At 42.4% G+C, this 20,986-nt stretch overlaps 2 protein-coding genes across 3 annotated transcripts in view; one reads left to right on the top strand and one right to left on the bottom strand.

The window, feature by feature from the left end:
• The window catches only part of LOC129337440 (protein adenylyltransferase SelO-like), a 52,472-nt gene extending 46,686 nt beyond the window's left edge, over positions 1-5,786 (top strand). For both annotated transcript variants that reach the window (XM_054991095.1, XM_054991094.1), the window contains 4 exons: positions 1,303-1,382; positions 2,846-2,889; positions 5,191-5,270; positions 5,471-5,786. In XM_054991095.1, coding sequence (XP_054847070.1) covers positions 1,303-1,382; positions 2,846-2,889; positions 5,191-5,270; positions 5,471-5,593 — 327 coding nt within the window. In that variant the 3' untranslated portion in view covers positions 5,594-5,786. The remainder of the gene's footprint in view (positions 1-1,302; positions 1,383-2,845; positions 2,890-5,190; positions 5,271-5,470) is intronic.
• A 1,153-nt stretch (positions 5,787-6,939) lies between these two features.
• Positions 6,940-20,986, bottom strand: part of APBB1IP (amyloid beta precursor protein binding family B member 1 interacting protein) — a 66,794-nt gene continuing 52,747 nt past the window's right edge. Inside the window, exons 11-14 of the mRNA XM_054992145.1 lie at positions 15,148-15,246; positions 13,584-13,701; positions 12,204-12,295; positions 6,940-9,085 (exon numbers count right to left, since the gene is read on the bottom strand). Coding sequence (XP_054848120.1) covers positions 8,531-9,085; positions 12,204-12,295; positions 13,584-13,701; positions 15,148-15,246 — 864 coding nt within the window. The 3' untranslated portion in view covers positions 6,940-8,530. The remainder of the gene's footprint in view (positions 9,086-12,203; positions 12,296-13,583; positions 13,702-15,147; positions 15,247-20,986) is intronic.

Raw genomic sequence — 20,986 nt, 5'->3', positions numbered from 1 at the left:
TATGGGGAGGGTTTTTAAACCAAAGTGTGGGATCAAACTGATCCTGAGAACTAGAAAAAATTAATACAACTTTAAAAAAATTGTTTACAACCCCATATACTCCTCAGCCTTAATGAAGTGAATTGTCCTGTGGTGTTTCATGCCCCCTTAACTTCTTTGTGTGTGTTTGTGCATAAATTGCAGCATATGCTTCGATGCCGTTGAGGTCATTTTTTTAGCCTGGTTTCTTTGTGTGGGAAAGTGACACGAACATGTAGGGTGATAATGACAAAATTGTCTTCTGTGTTCTCCAAGGTGGTGTTTTGCTGCTCTTCTCTTTGCTGAAGGGAAATAATGAAGTATCGTTTTTTCTTTGTGGCTGGTGTCATGCGCAATGACACCATCCTCAACGTTTTTTATTTTTATTATTTATTTTGGGGTCTGTTCAGTCCTGCCAGCGTGGTGCTGTGGCTAGAGTGTCAGACTAGGGTCTGGGAGATCCAGGTTCAAATCTCCACTCTACCATGGCAGCTTGCTGGGTGACCTTAAGCCAGTCAGTCTCTCTCAGCCTAGCCTACCTCGCAGGGTGGATGGTCGGAAGATGTTGAGAAAATGTATGCCACTTTGGGTCTCCACTGGGGAGAAAATGGGATATAAATGGAGTGAATAAATAATTAGTAAAATGCATCTTGTTTCGATGAGGGTTTTAATATTGAGCTTCGTTTCCCATTCAGCATTCATTTTAGGGCTTTAGAAAGCACTGAATTTCTTTATAGACAGCATATAAAAGAAAACTATTAAAGCTGGAATCAGATGACTGGCAGAAAACATGGACTTCGAAGTCCTGGATTTTTGGTTGGATAAACAACCGTACTCTGCCCCCTGCATGATCTTCTGTGCCAGTCTTTCCCTGGCTGTAAACTGTTGTGAAAGGTTTGGCTTGGGAAAATCAGCTGTGGGGGGCAGTGGATAGATCGGAGAGAAAAAGAATCAGGTGGGGAGATGGTTAAGCAGCCCTTTCCTGCCTTCTGCTTCATCTCTCGCAAATCTCCTTCCGTGCATTTGAACAAACACAGGAATAGAATCCTGTTTCTGACTGAACATCTAGTTTGAGAGTATAGAAATGCTCACCAAATGTTGGCTATGCCTGCCCATTTTCTCTTTTCACAGCATTGACAAGGAGGTAGAAAGAGGAGTCTGCTTTGCTGAAGTTTTATTATAAAAACTGTGGATATTTCACCTCTGTACATCTTAACCTACAGAGGTGAAATACTAGTTTTCATTTTTTCAAGAGACATCATGCATTTGGTTCTTTTCATGTAGGAATTCTGGGCTATTCATGACATTGCTAAGCATGAGCTCTTTTCCAGCTGGGTCGCCATGTACCTCTTGAGATTACAAAGGTAAATTACAATCCTTTTCATTTTAGAATGACTGCAGAGATGTGTTTTCAGATGGGGGGAAAGGAAAACAAGCATCACTGTTGTCCCCCCCCCCCCCGCCTCATATTTTCTAATCTGCTAAGCAGTTTTGGAGCTGAACTCTCTGGGCTCACTTTTATATGATAAATTCCAGATGTTAGTTAAAATAAATAATGACTAGTCTTGTGATCTCAGAAACCAAGCGTGAGCTTTTGTAGCATAAGCTTTTGGGAGCGTGAAAGAAGCTTTGACTCTTGAAAACTCACACCTTGGAAATCTAGTTGGTCTCTAAGGTGCTACTGGACCCGAAACTTGCTCTTCTATTTTGTCAGATGCATGGCATGTTATTTTCATTTGGCAGAGGTATGCACAAAGGGAGAACCAGCAGAAAAGGAGAGGAGAGTTAAGGGAGTAATTAGAAAAAGAGGCCATAAGTATTCATTTCCCAGGATGAGTGTGTTACATTAGCAGAGTGCAGATGAAAACAAAATCCAGTCAGAAGAGTCAGTATGGGCCACTCTGATGAATTAGCCCCACAAAGCTAAGAAGCCCCATCAGCCCATGTCTCTGGTTGTGCCCATCCAGCCTTAAATAAGAGAGAGAGGATAAAACAGAGTCAGCCTGTGTGATACTCAGCTGACGCTAGCAGGCACTTTCCATCTTCCTCCCCGTCATACATTATGATATGTTAAGGAGATTTCAAAGCATGTTTACAAGGCTGAGATCCTCTTAATAGACATCTGTGGTCAGCTTCAGTTGCTCTTATACTGGGCAGAAATGTGTCAGCTGAATTATGTCTTTTTAAATTTCAGTGGCCCTTTTGCTGTCACTGCATATGTATGTATGGAGCTGATTTGCATTGTGTACTAAATGTCAGCACTGTGACCTGGACAGCCCAGGCAAGCTTGATCTCAACAGATTGCAGAAGCTAAGCAGGGTTGGCCTTGGTTAGTAATTGGATGGGAGACCGCCAATGAAGACCAGGGTTGTAGAGGCAGGCAATGGCAAACCACCTCTGTTAGTTCTTTGCCATGAAAACCCCAGCAGGGGTTGCCATAAGTCACCTGTAACTTGACAGCACTCTCCAACACCGCTAAATGTTAGAAGGCACTTAAATATTTAAAAGTCTCCCTGAGAGAATTTCTGTGTGGAATGGCCTAAATACATATATTAGTAAATACTGTGGACAACAGCTGTGTTCTGCTTTATATTAGCACAGTTACTGGGAAACCTGGATGGTAGTTGATAAGCTTAGTTGTTATTCAAGTATAAGTTGAATATTTCATTAATGATGGTGGCTTCTTAAGAGCAGGATTGAATGGGTAATCACTGTGTTAGTTAAAGGTTGCATGATTTTATGTGCAAATTTTAATTTAAAAAAGGCACATAGAAAATAAGAGGTGCAAAATGAATGACATTTTGTCTTTTTGCTGCGTATTCTGTAGGAATGCAGATGATTCAGAATCTGACCGAAAAAGAAGAATGGCCAGTAAGTAAGACTGGGAGTTTTTCCTCTTCTCGGGAAGTCTAAATATTGTAGATGAAGGTGATTTATATATCGCTTTTTTCAGGGCTCATTTCAAGGGGGAATGCGCAAGAATGCAGTTCCGGCAGTTCCCCAAAGAGGTCACGTCAGGTGGCCCCGCCCACCTGACTCTTGGCCATTTTGGACCCATTTCAGCCTCGATTGTGGCTGAAACGGCCCAGATTGGACCACTGACGGGTGGTGGATCACTCTCCCACTCAGCAGCAGCCCGATCCTGACCATTTTGGGCCCCTTTTCGGCCATTTTCAGCCCCTTTTTGCCATTTTGGGCCCAATTTCGGCCCTGATTTGCCAGGATTGGGTCCAAAACAGCCAGGATAGGTGATGTCAGAGGGTGTGGCACATGCAAACCAGTTATGCTAATGACACACTTCTGGTGATGGCAAGGGGGTGTGGTATATGCTAACGAGTTATGCTAATGAACTATGCTAATGAGTTCCTCCAGCTTTTTTTCTATGAAATGACCCCTGGCTTTTTTGAAAAGCAGCCTGCTTGTAGGAATGGCATGTTGAGGCACTTGGAAATTAGCATTGAAAAAGAAATCCTCAGTACTTGACTCTAAATGCAGTTGACCACAGGAGAAAGACAGAGTTGGCTTTCATAAATTGAAATTCATTTATCTACCTGCCCTTCTTCCAGTATAACAGTGTTTCACGTCCAGATGATTTGGGTAAGAATAGGAAGGAATATATTAATGGCAATTTGGCAGAAGTACAGAATATAGCTGGCATTGATTTCCCAATCCACTTCTCTTTTAAAAAAATGAATCCATCTAGAAGATAAAGGAACTTTCATCCATGAACCCCTGTACCTTAAATATCCAGATGGGAGGTAAAACCACAGCCAAATATCAGTGATAAATTCCTTGAAGCCTAAAACTGCCCCTATAGCCAAATATGATGAGATTTAAGTAGTGGACCTGACTAAACCTTGAAGCAATCTTTCAATTGTTAATTATAATGGAGGGAACCAGTATTGATGCTGCCATTTTTAAGTACAGAGGAAACTGATGAAGGGAGTTCTGACTCTCGAAAACTCTCACCCCAGAACTCTAGTTGGTCTCTAAAGTGCCACTGGAACCAAATCTTGCTATTCTCATACTATCAGCCTGATGCTCAATAATTAAAGCCTCAGTCTGATTACAAGCATCTACAGTTCAAAGTAAACCGCTTTTGTAGCTGTCGTTCTACTGGCTAGTTCGTTTCTGTTTACTACCCCTAATCAGTTTAAGACATGTTGCTGGGGCAGGAGGGGAGGGATAACCATTACAAATACCCCTGTGGAAACTGTGACAAAACTTGATTGAAAGGGAATAAATAATCATGTTTTATTTTTGTTAGAACTATAGAAATTTCTGTGCTTTGTTTTCATTCAATGGGGTTTGAAAGTAGACTCCTTGGAGCTGCTTCTTTGATAAGTTTCTAGCAGTGAAAAACAAAAGTTGTGTTCTTTTACAAGAACAGGGAACCTCTGTACTCCTTTAAATGCAGTGTTACATAAGGGATCATAAAACTGGGGAGAAAGTTAATAAAACCAGCAATGGGACTGCAGGACTAAAAGTGTTGTAGCCAACTTTTCATCCATTTTTATGACTCAGACTCATGAGAAACGGGGTAGTGAAACCCTGTTGGTATCATTGATAATGTTTGTATTGATTAGGTTAACATGGGCTCAAATAAATTGTCCCCTTACTTGTAAGATTTGTATATATGCCATGTTAGGTGCAAAGGGGCAAATAGTTATAACTGCCCCAGTCATTGAGTACTACTCAGGGACACATGGGAGCAGTGCAGAGTGGAAGAACGGGAAGGATGAAAGGTTGTAAATCGGTTCAGTTGTTGCTTGCGTACAGAAATGACATCAGTCACACTAAAGGTCCACAGAACAAAACTAAATTATGGAAGACAACAGAGGCAGGAGAAACTTAAAAGAATACAGAGCAGAACAAGGAGTAAATTGAATTCACATGAAAATGTATTTTCATGTGAAGATGATTAACACCCCAAGCAACCACACCACCATTTATTGTAAGGTAAGACCGACGTAACCATAGATCAAGCCTGCATTTGCTGTAGCCGCACTCACAGCTGTTGATGAAGTTTGCAACCTGCCAGTCCTTTTGAAATCCTTAATTACTTTATTAGATTAGCATTATGAGAGGATGTGATTTCAGCCTGGCAAAGCCCTAATGAAAAGTCCCTGCAAACTTTTCTACCAGTGATTGGGTATTTCATTTTGTTCTCAGGTGTTAATCCTAGGTATGTGCTCAGGAATTGGATGGCAGAGTCAGCTATCCAGAAGGCTGAAAGGAACGATTTTTCTGAGGTAAGGGGTTCATTATTTGCTGACTTGTTTTACTTTTTATGCTTCATAGGCCAATGTTACCTTCATGGAAGGCTGACCAACCTCTGACTGTTCAGTGTCATGATATAAGTGCATGCTGTATGGCCTGTCTGAGATCACACAGTGGCCGTGTGTGTGCATTGTAGCTGGTGCTGATATTTTTCATATTCTTTTGCTTTCAGGTCCGCCTCTTGCTGCAGGTTTTACAACACCCCTTTCAGGTGCAGACAGTGGCAGAAACAGCTGGTTATGCCCAACGTCCCCCTGCCTGGGCCAAAGAGATTAAAGTCAGCTGTTCATCTTGATGATAAGAGAATTTGCAAGAAAATGTCCAAATCTCAGACAAACCATAGTATCATCAGTGGACTGAATGAGTATTTTTTTTTACTCTGTTGCTATTTGTGTGCCTTAAGTGCCTGTATTTCTCATTTCCCTTTTAAAAAGATGCCTCTTGAATTGAATGTAGATAACCTTCATTAAAGTCACCCAACTACCTCCATCTTTTTGGCTGCTTCTGAATTCTCTTGTAAAGGCAACTGTTCTTATTTCTCACCATTGATCATGAACTGGAAGTATGCTACTGGAAGCAGAGTGGAGCATTCCCCTCCTTCTCCTTCCCAGCCTTTGAATTTTCCAGCAACTCTTGTGCCCGTTTTGAGCAATTTCCATGCCCATTGTGCCATGGGAATTGCTGGGAAAACATTCTCTGGTTCAATGTGCTTCCTGTTGTAAAAACAACCCTAGGATGAACTATGAGCCTATCCCCTGGCATTATTGGCAGGTATGGGTGAAGTCTGTCACCTATCCTAATTCAATCACCTACCACCTCCCCCCGTCTCCATACTCCCACCAAGTACTTCCCATACTTCTTCACGTGCATCTTCTACCATTAAAAGGTTGCACTGTCCCGTCAACCCCACACCAATGGCATCTTCTGTCCTAAAGTCATATCAATTGGAGTGCAGCCCGAATCCCACCAATGGAAAGCCAACTCTTGATCCAATACCATTGTGGATCCTAGTTTTGCACTGAATTTGCCCAATAGCAGGCTCCAGCATACAAGCCAAGGGGCATTTCTAGCCCTCCAAATCTTTGTAGTAGGTTTTGCTTTAAAACCTTCTTCTATTGCTGAAATAACCAGTTCCTTCTTCTTCAAGACCAGCAAATTATGTTTTTCTCTGTATTGTCGAAGGCTTTCACGGCCGGAGAACGATGGTTGTTGTGGGTTTTCCGGGCTGCATTGCCGTGGTCTTGGCATTGTAGTTCCTGACGTTTCGCCAGCAGCTGTGGCTGGCATCTTCAGCCACATCTGCTGGCTGACTGTGACACTGAGAGATCTCTGTCTTTTGGTGCTACACCTCTGAAGATGCCAGCCACAGCTGCTGGCGAAACGTCAGGAACTACAATGCCAAGACCACGGCAATACAGCCCGGAAAACCCACAACAACCACCTATGTTTTTCTCTCTTTTATTCTCCATCCCATATCTCTTTTTGCCTAATCACTGCTCCTTAGATCATCTAACTCCTGTTCTTGACCTGTCTGTTCTACTGTCAGCTGGTCTTTCCCCACTGAATCCCCCTCCTTGGTCAGGGACTTCTTCCTTTCTGTCTGAAAATCCTTTCCTGTTTATCCCATTAAGTGAAACACTCTGAAGACACAGAAGATTTTATTTAGGAGCTGGCAATGAATGCAGTCAAAACAAACAGAGGAGAATTAAAGTGAACCATAAAGGACAAAAAAGATGGCAAGGGGTGAAATTGCATAAAGTATTCATGTAACTAGAGGGTCTTTGAGACAAATACCTTTTAAAATGGTGCTTAAAAACAGTTGCTAACCTAGCAGATGGATGGGAGGAATTACCAGTTTTCCTACTTCTAGTAGACATACAATGGCAGCCCTAATAAACTCGGTGGGTTTTTAAAGGGTGCAATTCTGCTTAAGATTGCGCTCTTAGTATAGCATTAAACCAGGTAAATAATATGTGCAGACAATTTATCATTATCTTTGAAAATAACACTTGTCCTGGCTAAGAGTCACTAGCTTCAAAACTACTGGGAAAACATGTGTGGTGTACTTTAGACAAGAGAGTACATATACTATTTTCCATTTTTAAATCCCCAAATGCTGTTTATGTTCTAAAGACAGAAAGAAAACCCTTATGCTTCTATTTGTTATCAGCCATTCAACAGAGCATTTAGAGATTGTGAAGGCTAGGCAGTTGGGGGAGGAACCCTGGTAAAGATGTCCTCAATGCCTCTCTCCCAGCAGGAAACGGGGAATCATCTCAGAGGGCTGTGGTGGGCTGCTGGGGCAGTTTCCTGCTTCTTGCTGAGAGCAAGTTGAGTTGCTAGTGGAGGCAAGGTCAGCTGCACAGCTCTATCAGTGGTGCCAGCTGTTCCTTAACATGTGCCCACCTGCTTTCCTGGGCAAGCGGGCAGCAGCAACAGCAAAGAACTCTTTTCCCTTTCCCAACCATGGTAGGTTAACTCAATAGTAAGTAAGGGATTGGCATTAAAGAAGAGAAGCTGATGCTTGCCACAGGCTTCCTTCTCTCTCCAGAAGTGGGGAGTGGGATGGGGTGTGAAGAGAGGAAGAGGCAATATGAGGCAAACAGGGATAGGACTAGTCCATCAAGGGGGGGGCTCTCCTTGATGCTACTCCACTGGAGACCCACTGAAGAGACTTGTCAAGACATGGCAGTGGGCCTTCAACAGCTGCCTGCGAATGCCAAGGTGCGGTGCTAGACCTGATCTCTCATTTCAAATAGAAATAACAGCTGGAACTTTCAAGCAGCAGCGTTTATTTTTGTAGATTGCTCTGCTCATCCACCAACCAGGCAAGGCTTCATGCTGGACTAGAAGGAACTGTGTAATCTACTGAAATTGGCCAAGGGAAAGTGATGAAGGAAGCTTCTGCCAGCAATAAATGACTTCAGGCTCCATCTCTTCAGCCTTCCTGCTGCTACCACCTACCAGGACTATTCTTCTGGAACCTGCATGTTCTCAGGACATTGTTTGTGCTTCAAGTTGCGCAGTACTATATTGAACAAGGAGCATGGGAAGCCACGGTCACTACAAGTCTTCAGGGAAGTGAAACAATTTGCTTCAAGAAATGCTGGAATGATTTGCTCTGTCTGTACTCCTTTGGACCTCCAGGGCGTGCTCTGGTCTTCTTCCTCCAGACCACCCACTCCATGATCCCTCAGCTAAAACCATGCCCCAGTCTTTAAGCCCATTTGCTTCATGATGTCTCACCCCTTTTCTTTTGTAAAGCTCTCATTAAGTCAGACATGAAATCTCCTTGTCCAGTTGCATCCCCAGTTGGATGCGACTCGTTTTCTTTGGCCTCTCCTCCCTGGCCCCTGCTTCCTTCATGTCTTTTAGGAGGAGGGGGAAGAACAATCTTCTTTCGGACTGCAGGGGGAAGTGAGGGGGCAGAGACTGAGGGGGGAGGTGGGGGTAGTTCTGGACTACCATTAGTAACGGAAGGGGGTGGTGGGGGTACAAAATCTGGAGGAGCGTCATAGAAGTCAGGAGGTGGCGGCGGCAAGTCTGCCAGTTCAGGGGGTGGAGGTATCAGTTCAGGGGGTGGTGGAAATTCTGCTGGATCTGAGGCGAAAGCTGTGCTCGCTCGCTGCGTACTTGTGGGCACCGATGAGGAAGCTGTAATTGCAGAACACCGCCTTTGAGGAGGAGGGGGCGGCTGCATCCCTCCAGGCTTGCGATGGTGTTTCAGTTGAGACGTAGTAAGCAGTGGCACTGGGGTCGGGTTGCTGATGCTGTCTGACTTATTAGCCTGTTAACACAAGAAACAAACTGGTACACGGAAAAAGAACTCTACATAAAAAGCAGGACTAATGGGTTCCCGCGTATAGAATTCAAAGAAGGAATTCAATGAAGTTCTCACTGTTTTCGCATTCTGCCATTAAACTCAAGAATTAGTGAAAATAGATGCATTCAAAACAGAGTATGGGAAATCCATTGAAGCCAAATATTTGAAGGGTTTCTCTCGTAACTTTGCTACTATCCATTTTACACACAGGAAGCTACCTTATGCTGAACAGATCACTTGTCCATCAAGATAGCTATGTTGGTCTATAGCAGAAGAGCAAGATTTGAGTCCAGTAGCATCTTAAGACCCAACCAGATTTCCAACTAGATTACTAGGGTATGAGCTTTCAAAAGTCACAGCTTCTTGACTCTCAAAAGCTCATACTGTGGAAATCTAGATGGTCTTTAAGGTGCTGCTGGACCCAAATTTTGTTCCATCAATGTCAGTATTATCTCAGCCTGGCAGCAATTCTCCTGTGTCTCAGGTGGAGGTCTTTCACATCACCTACTACCTGACCCTTTAGCTGTTACTGCAGATGCCAGGAAGTGAACCTGGACCTTCAAAACAAGATCCTATACCGCTGAGCCACAGCTCCTAGTTCTGTACTAAGGCTACTTAAACAAATACCGATACTCCCTGTATTTTCATTTCCATCATCACTGTGTCCAAAAGTGCTTTGACCCATCTTTCCAAAAAGACTGTACCAAGCAGGTTTGGGAAAGATCACAGCAAAGCAACAGAAAACCAGAAATGGGACAAGTAGAGGATAACAACGTGGATGATTCCACAAGCAGCCCTGTAATAAATGCTTTCCTCTTCCTTAACTTATATTACACTACTCCAAATCTATGCTGAGACAAATCCCGTCACATCAATAATTTTCTTTAGTTCTATACAAACAGTGGGATCTCTCAGAGCAGTAGTACAGAGAAGAACTGGCATACATACATAACAGGTTATCTTCTCATACTACAGGGAAAAGAAACCTTTTTGGTTCCTAGTTTTGAATTGGTGGCTGGTTTAAAATAGAACAAGATAAACACACAAATGATCTGATGAAGATCTCCTCGAAGCAGAGTTTGGCTGGCAAAGGATAGTTTGTTGTGCTTCTTAATTCCTTTTTGATGTACCACATATTTCTACATTTATTTTTCTGTCCATTTACACACTTGCTATTGGTATACCAAATATTGTTCGTAATTGTATGCTTGTCAGTTTTTCATATTGTGGATTCCTTTGGGTTTTTTAGTTTGTAGTTTACAAGATATCCCTATTTTTGATATACTGTCTTGTACTGGTATACTTTAGTTTTGTGCTGCTTGTCAAGGGCATTTACTACTGTTACGTGAAGGATGAAACGGATTTGCAAGGCTAGTTTAAATGCTTTGTGGAGCTATCTGAAAGGCATTCTTTTCTCTGGGCACTGTGGATGGCAGCAGATGGAAATGGAAAAAGCACTACAGAGCCTGAACATAGAGCAACTAATAACTACTGTGTTTGTATAGTCTGCATAGATGAAGGGTGCAATTTGTCTTGCCTGCCCTTTCCGAAGTCCAGGGCCAAGCTGGTGCAATGCATTCTTCCTCCTATTGTACTAAGTCATAGCCACTTTCTTCTCCACATTCTTTTACAACAGAAGACAACCAGAGCCTATCAACCTCTTATCTATACACTGTACACAGACACAACAGAGAGATGAATCTCTTCCAAAGCATCCATCACACAAGTTGTAGGAAAATGAAATGAAGACTAGTAGTTCATTAGATCTGTGTTTGCTTTGTGCTGGCAGACTATTAGGGGAGCTTGCATTTAGCTCTATATTAAAGACTTTGTATTTAATATGAAGAGAGGCCAACGGACAACCTAACAAATATGGCTCTGTTTCATTTGCAGGAGGGCAGCTGGTGGCTGTTAAGAGTTACTACTAAGGCATGGGGTGGAGTGGGGGGTTACAACCAACCCCAAAAGGTGCGGTATAAGCACTATAAAAGTTGGGTCTCTTGTTACTGTTCATTTAAACCTAATCTTTCTTACAGTGTCTAGAAGCCAATGTGCTGTATAAACATTTAGAATTAATGGAAGTATGTAGCAAGAACTGAGTCCAATAGCACCTTAAAGATCAGTAACATATCCAGAGTATAAGCTTTTGAGTCAAAGCTCCCTAGAAAGCGTATAGCTTGGAAATCTTGTACTACTGGACTCAAATATTGCTGTTCTACCACAGACCAACCTGAAACTATCTTCCTGGAAGTATGTAAGCACTGAGCTAGAAATCCAATTTTCCATATACACCTCAGCCAGTTTTTGTTAAAAGCTAAGCAAACACGTCCAAAAGATTTGTAAGCACTTTCAGCTTGGGCAAGGTTCCACTGGAGGCCCAGTCTGGGACAAGGCTGTTAGGCTGTGACAACATAACCCCCGGAAAAGCCTCAGCAACTCATTCATGGCTAACAAAGTATATTGTGATTAACTGCTGTCCTGCAATTAAAACAGACCGAGACAATCCAGCAAACATATTAAATTGGCTCCAGGAACTTCCTTCGGCTAAGGGAGAAAAGTGCTTGCCATTGGAGCAAGGCTCTTCATCTAGTGGAGGGCTGCCATCAGCTAAAACCTTTTAGAAAACTTTTGACCAAAACACTGAAGGGAAAAGTTGGCATTTCTTAAGACGACAGAGCAACTTCTAGATCAGTAACAGATTTTAAATAAAACCGAATAGGAGGTAAGCTAAATACAAAAAGTTGGCATGTGGGGGGAAGCAAATTGGACGTTTGGAAAAGACTACACAAATTCACGGAGAACAGGACTATCAGCAGTGATTACCCATTTTGGCTAAACGTAGCATCCATGATCAGAAGCATATTGCTTCTAAAAAATACTAGAAAATGCATATATGATGCCTCTCCTGAGACATGCCTGAGGCGGCTCAAAAACAATAGCATAAAAATCATCCATAAAAACCAGCCAGATGGCAAGAACACGGTACTCAGAGGGTGGCCATTGCAGAAAATGAGTTCCATATCTCTTGGCCTGATCCCCCAAAGCAATTCTTTCTTACGCACTTCTTATGTTTAATTTGTACCTTTGGTATTTCAGTAGGTTTCCTGCTCTCTGAAGAATCTGAAGTTGCGCGGGTTGTAGCTTGGGGGATCTGTCCGTTTGCATGAGTCCTACCTATGATATGAAAAAGGGGGGGAAACAGGTATGTTTATGTTTTGTAAAGGTAAACAAAATTTTAGTGAACCAACAAAAAAAAAACACCCACATTTTGGAATCATCATGCATATGGACAAAATCGCATCTATTGTATATGTTGATTGTCCTGGGATACTACTGCATCCTTAAAAAATCTGTCTAGAGTTCATGTACCTTTGTACAACAGGTCACACGTCTGGCCAACTGAGTAAGGGAAATCAGACCAGGCAAACATTTTATGATTTTAACTAGAAAAACTAAAATGAATGTAATTTGGCTTCCCAGTTTAGTCTGAGCTAACCTGAAGCTGAATCTTACAGAGATGTTATTGGTATGCACAGAAAAGTTTTTTAATATAGTTATATTTTATCTGAAGTACGCTTCAGAAATATATTCCAGAAGACTTCGTATCACTTCCTGTACAGCACCTTTTAGGATTATTTTGACGCAAATGTTAGTATCTCATTAAGTGCTTCCAGACCTTCCTGGGATCAGTTTTCACCTCTGTCCTATTTTATAATCCCTGGGCTCTGCCCACCCCCCACCTTTTGAATTGATTTTATACCAGCACCATTATACCTTGCTAGTATCTTCCGACGATTTTAAGTGAGGGACAGAAAGTTTGGTACTTCACCTTGGAGACCCACAACTTGTTCCAATTCTATCTCAAGGCCATTATGGGCAGCCTGCATCAGTTTTATGACTGGATGCACGGATGTCATTGATGTCAAGTTAAATGTTGGTGCGGATAGGGAATTAAAAACAAGCCAACAATTCTGATTACAGGAAATGTGTCTGTGGGAAGGCATTACACGAGAACAGTAACAGTGTGCTTATAGACTGCTCTTCTAGATAGATTAGTGCCCACTTAGAGCTGTGAACAAAGTCAGTGCCGTTATCCCCACAATGCAGCTGGGGTGCTGAGGCTGAGAGAAGTGGCTTGCCCAAGGCTGCCTGGTGAGTTCATGGCAATAGATTCAAACCAGCAAAATGCTACATCACAGGTCAATTACTTAAGCACTACACTACACCAGCTCTCCAAGTAGTTAAGCTTGCTTCAGACTTGGGTTTCTTGAACATCAACCTTTCTTAGCCATGCTGCAATCCCCGTCTGAAATTGAATGGCCTATCAAAAGAAGTGGCAAAGAAAATCAAGTATACCCACTAGAAAGAGAGGCTTGGAACTGCTACAAGTAGCTCTTTGGAGTCTATACAAAAGGCTCTACCATCTACCAAATATACACCTAATCTTAACATGCACCAGTACCTTTTGGAGAAGATGTGGCAGCAGTTGTGGGTTCAGCTTTCCCCAGCTTTCCCCACTGAGATGTTAAGCCAGCCTTCTGCAGTGCGCATTTGTAGTTATCATACAATGTCTTGCCATACTGGGGAAATAAATACACATTTTATCTTGAATCCAGAAAATGTCAAGTAATTAATAACTACTGCGTAATGCCATATCTGCCCCAGATACAGAAAAAACCCCTAGAAAACAATAAGCTGGTGAAGGGTGCTATGTATATGTTCATCCAAGAATTTAGTTAAACCCAAGTGAACTGGGTCCACAACAGCAGTGGAGAGCTCTTTCCATCTGTCCACTTTAGTCCATTACGGACTTGATAGAGATCTTGAATTTAAACCAACATAAATTTACTTGAATCCATGTTCGGGATGAAGCAGGCATATATGTAGTCAGTCCCTTTGTGATGCAAAAGTTGCTGTCTCCAAAGCTCAGCAAGGCAAGTTAAGTCACAAATCCAGCAAATATTCTGCACCAGCCTCCTTTCTCATTATGTGGTGTGATGGGAGAGAAGGGGGGTTGCTTACGAAAAAAGGGCCATGCCAGAAGTTTCAGAAAGTGAGATCATAGCAATAGTGATAGCTGCCTTTTAAGTGAATTGGACCCAGGTGAATCCCACTGCATGTCAAAATGCCTAGCAGGATGAAGGGCGTTTGCTCTTTCAAGAATGGAACACTTTTATTAGAATGCATCTACTTGGCTATTAGTAAATTAAGAACTGTGACTGAAACAGGCTGGAAGTTAACTTGGCAGAATTCTTTAAACATTATTTTTCAGCTATCTGCTTTACATTCCTAATTTTCTTGTGCAGGAAGGAACCCCATACTTACAATATACTCAGAATCAATGATCTGATAGTGCCCCCCCTAAAGCGTAGGAGAGGCTGCCCCATGCTTGTGGAACAGACTCCTCAAATGGATCCCATGGGACTTCTTGGGCTTTCTGGACAGGTTGTAAAACAGAGTGCTTCTAGAGGGCTTTTTGGGCAGCCTGAGCCTGAGCAAAGGGAGAATATCCTGCTACTGAGGTGTAAGGCATTTTAATATTGATGTTTTAATATATTATTTTTTATTTCAGAGCTTAATTTTTTAAAATCTATTTTTTAATATTATTGCTTCCCCACCTTGGGTCTTGAGTTGCTTGGCAGAAAGGCAAGCATATAAATATTTTAAATAAAGAAGTACTACAACTCAGAGCTGTAGTGACTGCAAAGACCCAACCAGCTTCAAATAACATGGAGACAAGAGATCATAAATCTTGGGATCCTGTTCCAGTCCCTGTAGGGCCACTCCTCCTCCTGAAATTAGGTCTTTGTGCTAACATGGACAGGATCAGTGCTCTAGTACTGTATCTATTTTGACCACTGCTCAGGATTGGAGAACCACTGCTAAGTCTGCCTGTGCTGTCATTTGGGTAGTTTTCACCACCAGGGTCCTTGGCCGCAGATCTCCATTGGAGCACCAAAGTTTCTTCGCTATCACGATTCCACTGTCTTTTCATTTTCTTATCGTAAAAGACATCTTCTCCTCACCTTGGCAATTCTTATACCAGTTACCCACTGATGCAGAGTCTGCTTGTCATCACAGCACAAGTATTTGATATACTGCGATTCTTTCTGTATTTGAGGATGCTGCCAGGAAAAAAAGATATGTGCTAATATGAAATAGGAGGAAAGAAGCAACAACTTTAAAATTAGTGACAAACTCATTAGACATGGATAAAATGCTGTACACCAAAATATTACCAACTAAGCCCTTGTGGTACAAATGTTACACTTGAAAAAGAGGCAGACATCTGGTGAGTAAAAGTCTGATTTGTGACAGACGGCCTGCACATGCCTTCCAGCAAAGTCAATCTGAAGCATGTCACAGTTCCAGAGGTTAGCACTCAGTGTGTAAACAGGGATGCCAACTGCAGTTGGTCAGCTGACAATCACTCAAACTGGAAGCTGAACATATCTTTAGTTTACAAAACACAAGCCACATTTCTGAGAAGTGCAAATCTTCGGCTAAAGGTACTCTTTTCCTATTTAGGCGCTCAGCCTCTTTAGACTCTGCTTGCACCCAAAGTTTTTAAATCCCTTTTTGTTTTGGGATAGATTCAGAGAAATAGGCTTGCTTCCTAATATACACATACATATTTACAAAGTGCATGTGTTTTAATGAAGTCGTGTTGATTACAGAGCAAAACTGTGTTTAAAGGGCTTAATGTACAGTGTATACTTGATGGACAATTTGGGGGGAAAGTTAACTGGATCAAGGATGACGGTGTCCTTCACACAAACTAGATGGTTAGTGCTACAAAGTAAGTACCACCACCACCCCCAACGCTGAAGACGTCCTGGTTTTCATCAAACCATGGTTTGTTGTTGTGACTATGGTACCATATTGGGTTTTAGAGGTAAATTAAACCATATTTTTGTGGCTCAGACATAAACTATGTTTTCCTGCCAAGTAGGATGTTTTCAGTCACTAAGCTACAAAGAAAGGGAGGAAAATGCATGAACCCAAGAACATCCGATTCATCTGAATTCAGCCATAATTTCTTTTGTCGGAACCCCTCCCAGTCCTAACTGCATGCAGCACCATAGGTGCATTCAGTAGAGGGAAGCCACCGATACATGGAAGGCATCACACAGTGGGTAGAGGATTAGAAGCCAGAGGCTACAGATCACAGATGGGTTTACAAATTACTCTTAGCTAACTGCTGTCTGTGTAAGTCTTGCTTGTTGATAATTCTCACCACTTAACAAACTGAAATGTCATCTAGTCATTGAGAGCCAGTGTGGTGTAGTAGTTAGGGTACCAGGCTAGGGTCTGGGATACCCAGGTTCGAATCCCTACAATGCCATGAAACTTGTTAGGTGACCAGTCAGATGGTCTCAGCCTAACCTACCTCATAAGGTTGCTGTGAGGATAAAATGGAGGCGAGCAGAATGATGTAAGCCACTTTGGGCGCCCACTGGGGAGAAAGACGGCATAAAACTAAACTAAAGCAATAAAATAAATAAATCTAGTTCAACAGGAATATCCAACTCAACAATGAAGGTTAGTTCCATTAGAGAACAGACTCATTGATTTTCCATTAAACTAGAGAGAAATTCACATTTTAACAGCTACTCTTTTTCTTTGCTTTCTTGTAATGGTTGGCTAAATCCAGCAGATGGCATCAGATACCCTGAAAATGGGAAAGTATTTTGTCACAGCAAATATTCCAGTAACTACAGGCATCCTTTATAATTTCATTCCAAATAATATATTTAACCATAGATTTTTCTAAATGGGCTTCTGAGCCCCCTCAAGTCTTTGAAGAAACAATGTTTTAAGGAATAAAATTGGGAAGTGATGGAGAAGTTAGGGTATGAGGTTATGGTTTCACTTTAAAGTACAGTTATGTGCCTGTCGTATGGCAAAAAGTGTTTTCAGTACAAAAGGGACAGGAAAGAGTTTTAAGGAATCTTTTTTTGAGAGGCATCAGAGCAGTTCCCCCAATGTGCTAGCACACCATAAGATCATGACCACTCACCAGATTTGGGTTTAACCCATTTTTGCATGCTATGATGAGTTGCAATCTTGCCATGGAAGTAGACATCAAAGGGTTCTTCCAGATGTCCAACATCAAGTATTACTGTGTCTGTGCTGATTTGGTGCTGTTTGCCTGTGTGCCTGAATGACCTTCTAACTTCTTATAATGGCCATAATATACATTCTGCTACTTGTTTCTGAGCCTGTTGGTTTTTACTGTGTTTACTTACATGCATGTCCTAAAACAATTTGTTATCTCTGTTGTGAATACAGCTTTGATTCTTGTGCCTGCATAATTCATGATGTCTTTTTTTAATCTTCCAAATTTAGCAAAATGATGCTCCAATACCACATCATCATAGAACATGCACACTGTGCCATTGAGAGGGGAAGGGCCCATAGTCTAACGGGATGTTCAGAACCTCCCCCCCCCCGCCGCCCCCCAAATCTCTGGCATATCCAAACTGTTGGGTTTTAAAAAACTAACAGGAAGCCAGTGACATGAGATTGTACCAAAGGCTTGACTTAGTATAAGGCAGCTTCCTATGTCCTATCTATTCAACTGAAAAACCTAAGAATATGGGCTTTCTAGCAAGTCTTGCAATCCTCTATGATACACAAGTCCCCAGTAGCGGGTATGTTTAGTCCTCCATTTTTGGCAATACTTTTATTTAAAGATTAAAGACAAAAGGCAACGTGAGTGGCCCTAAAAAAAGAAATGATTTGCCATTGGAGTAATGAGTGTACAAAACATACAGCAACAACACTTATTATGGTAGTTAAGAAAAGAAATAATCTGGAAGTATTCTCAGAAAAATATCACTCTATAATTGCCTGGCAAAGTAATAGCGTCATTATGTGAGCCCTCGGGTGAGCCTGATCTCACCAGTTCTTGGAAGCTAAGCAGGGTCAGCCTTGGTTAGTAATTGGCTGGGAGATTTCCAACGAAGACCAGGGTTGCAGAAGCAGGCAATGGTAAACCACCTCTGATAGTCCCTTGCCATGAAAACCCCACCGGGGTCACCATAAGTCAGCTATGACTTGAGAGCGCCACACACACAGAAATACAAGCATTGTATGACAAACGCTGGTTTTCATTGTGGGGACAAGCCCAGGGGGTTCCTCAGACCCTTTGGCTTCTTCCCCTGCCCTGCCCGCTGTCCCTGATGCACTGTTTGGAAATGAATAGTTTCTGCTTTTTGCGGCAAGCCACAGCTTGTGGTTAAATCTGAACCAATGTGGTTTGGAGCGAAGAGAACAAACCATGGTTTGTCCAGATGTAGCCACAAATTGTGGCTTGGAGCAAGCGGATATATATGGTCTCTTGCTATATGTAAACTATAAATGAACCGTGCCACCAAGTCATTCTTAAACTGCTGCATTTCAGTGCAAATGCTAGCCCAGAGTTTTAGGCTAGCTTTGATATATTTTCCACCAAATCAATGGCTTCAGAAACCTTCCTCCACCCCTCCCCCTGAAAATATAAAAACAATGGACGCCTCTAAAAGTATTACTGCTACACAATAAGAGTCGTTACAATCAAGACTTGCAGTTCTCTGATGACTAAGCCCATTCCTTCTTACAGCAGTTCTAAATTGCAGGGTTTCACTCCAGACAGAACAGCTTGATGCAGAGGGGAGGGAAGAGTTCTTGAACAACTCTGAAGCTCCCACCGAACAGTCATCTTAGCCCCTAAGCTTAGGCTGAATACTGTTTCCATTGCAAGCTCCAACTACACTATCCCACGCCAATGTCATTTTGCAACACTTTTTAAAAACGCCTCGTAGGCTTTGCTATGCTGTATTGTGTGTGTGGGGGGGGGGGCATATTCACCTAGCTTTTAACAGCAGTTTATCATATGCATGCGGTATCAGGTTTAAGCGCCCACCCTCGCTACCTCCAGTCCTAAGATCTCCAATAGCAAGGCAAGGAAAGTGACTGGGTCAGGAAGAGCTATTGAATAGCAAAGGAAACTTCAACAAACCAACAAGAACACCAGCAGGGGAGGGGTAGTACGAGCATCTCTACCGCCACCCCCACTAAGCACTAAGAGACCCAGGGCTTTGAGTCTCTCAGACCCAAATCACTTCCTACCTGCTCCACTACAGCTCCTCCAATAAGAGCTTAACGGAACAGACCTTTCGCAGGCATAAGACCTCTGGATATCAAATGAAAGGGATAAGTAACAAGGGAACATGTTATCCCTGTGGCCTACTTGAGAGCTTCTAGTAAGCACTAGGCCGGGCACGGTTGTCAACAGAAAGCTGGACTAGAAGAAAGCAATTCAAGAAGGGGAAGGGGCTGCAACAGAGGAAAAGTAGCCTAGGGTTGCCGGCTCTGGATTAGGGAATTCCTGGAGATTTTTGGGGTGAAGCCTAGGGACTGTGTGGCTTGGGGAGGGGAGAAAACAGAGCTGGGCATAATGCCATAGAATCCACCTTCCTCCAGGGGAACTGACTGTAGATCGTAATTCCTGGAGATCTCCAGCCAGCATCTGAAGGTTGGCAACCCTACCTCACGGCCTGCAAAGCCGAAAGAGCTTGTGTTCTGCTGACTGCAAAGCTCAACATGATATAACAGCATCTCCTCCTTCCCCAAGTTCTCTGGCAAGCACAGAGGTCTCGAGGGGTTGATGGGGAGAGGTCAGAGGCAACTACAGATTATGGGCAGCTAACAGACCAAGCAAAAAAAAAATGATTTAAAAAAAAAATTATATCTCATCTTTTGGGCCAAGCAGGGCCACTAAGGTGGCTAACAACAATTCAAAACAGAACATTATAAAATGTGTTTAAAAAAGCAAATAAAACATAGGGCAGGATGGAGAACTCATTAAAGGAATACCAAATGAAACAAAAAAGTCTTTGCCATTGGTGGAAGACAGTGATGGAAAGAGACAGAAAAATTCTCCTGGGGACGGAGTTTCACGATTTCTTCCCCCTGGCCAAGGAGGCCCTCTCTTGGGTTACCATTGGCTTAAACTCAGAAGACGATCATAGTGATCATAGTACGGGAGTAGGTGGTCCTTAAGGTGTGCTGGCCCCCAACTGCACACATGACTCATTTTCCCACTCTTTCATGAGTCTCTCTCTTAAAAATCTTAATTAGTTATCTGAAGCAGTGTACTTTTCAGTATGGGAGTACAAACCCCCACAGAGCTAGCTTCCTGCTGCAAAGCAGTCATTGCAAGCCTTATTTTTTTCTTCCTTTGAGTGGATCTACAAAAGGGCTGTTTTGCTTGGCAAAAGATCTAAGAAAACATGCATTTGGAACCCCATGGAAAGAGGAAGCAAATTGCAGGGAGAGGATGCAGTTTGGTGTAGAACAACAGAAGAAAGCGAAAGGGTTAAGCCACTGCTCCTTCTGCCACTTCTTCATTATCTGCTCCTCCCCAAAGCAGCTTTTCCTTAAAAAAAAAAGCCATATGGATTTTTGGCACATTTTTGCATATCCCCTCCTCTTGTCTTCTCTGTCCAGCGTTCTTACTAAATTTGTCAAAGTCAGCATGGGATAGTTTCTTAAAGAAGGTTGCAATCCTAATAAATATGATTACCTGAAAGTAAATCAGATTGAAACAAATGGGATTTCGTTTCTGGGTTTAGAATTAAGTTTCCAGACTTCTGTAGAAGAGAAAGCTTCAGCAGGTGCAGCTATTCCCATTTTGTTGCTTACATTACAAGACAGAAGCACACGAACTATTGTCCAAGTTACAAATAAATACTGAGCGTGAAGTCGTGTGGACTTGAGGCCTAAGAGTTTTATTATGTGAAAAACTGCATCTCTTTCAGTTTGACTGCTTACAGTCACTATCACTGATCAGGTATCTCAGATTGACAAGAAAAGGGACAG

This window comes from Eublepharis macularius, chromosome 11 (genome assembly GCF_028583425.1).
Source record: "Eublepharis macularius isolate TG4126 chromosome 11, MPM_Emac_v1.0, whole genome shotgun sequence".
Lineage (NCBI taxonomy): Eukaryota > Metazoa > Chordata > Lepidosauria > Squamata > Eublepharidae > Eublepharis > Eublepharis macularius.
Note: the sequence above shows the minus strand (reverse complement) of the source record. Positions and strands in the feature narration are given on the sequence as shown.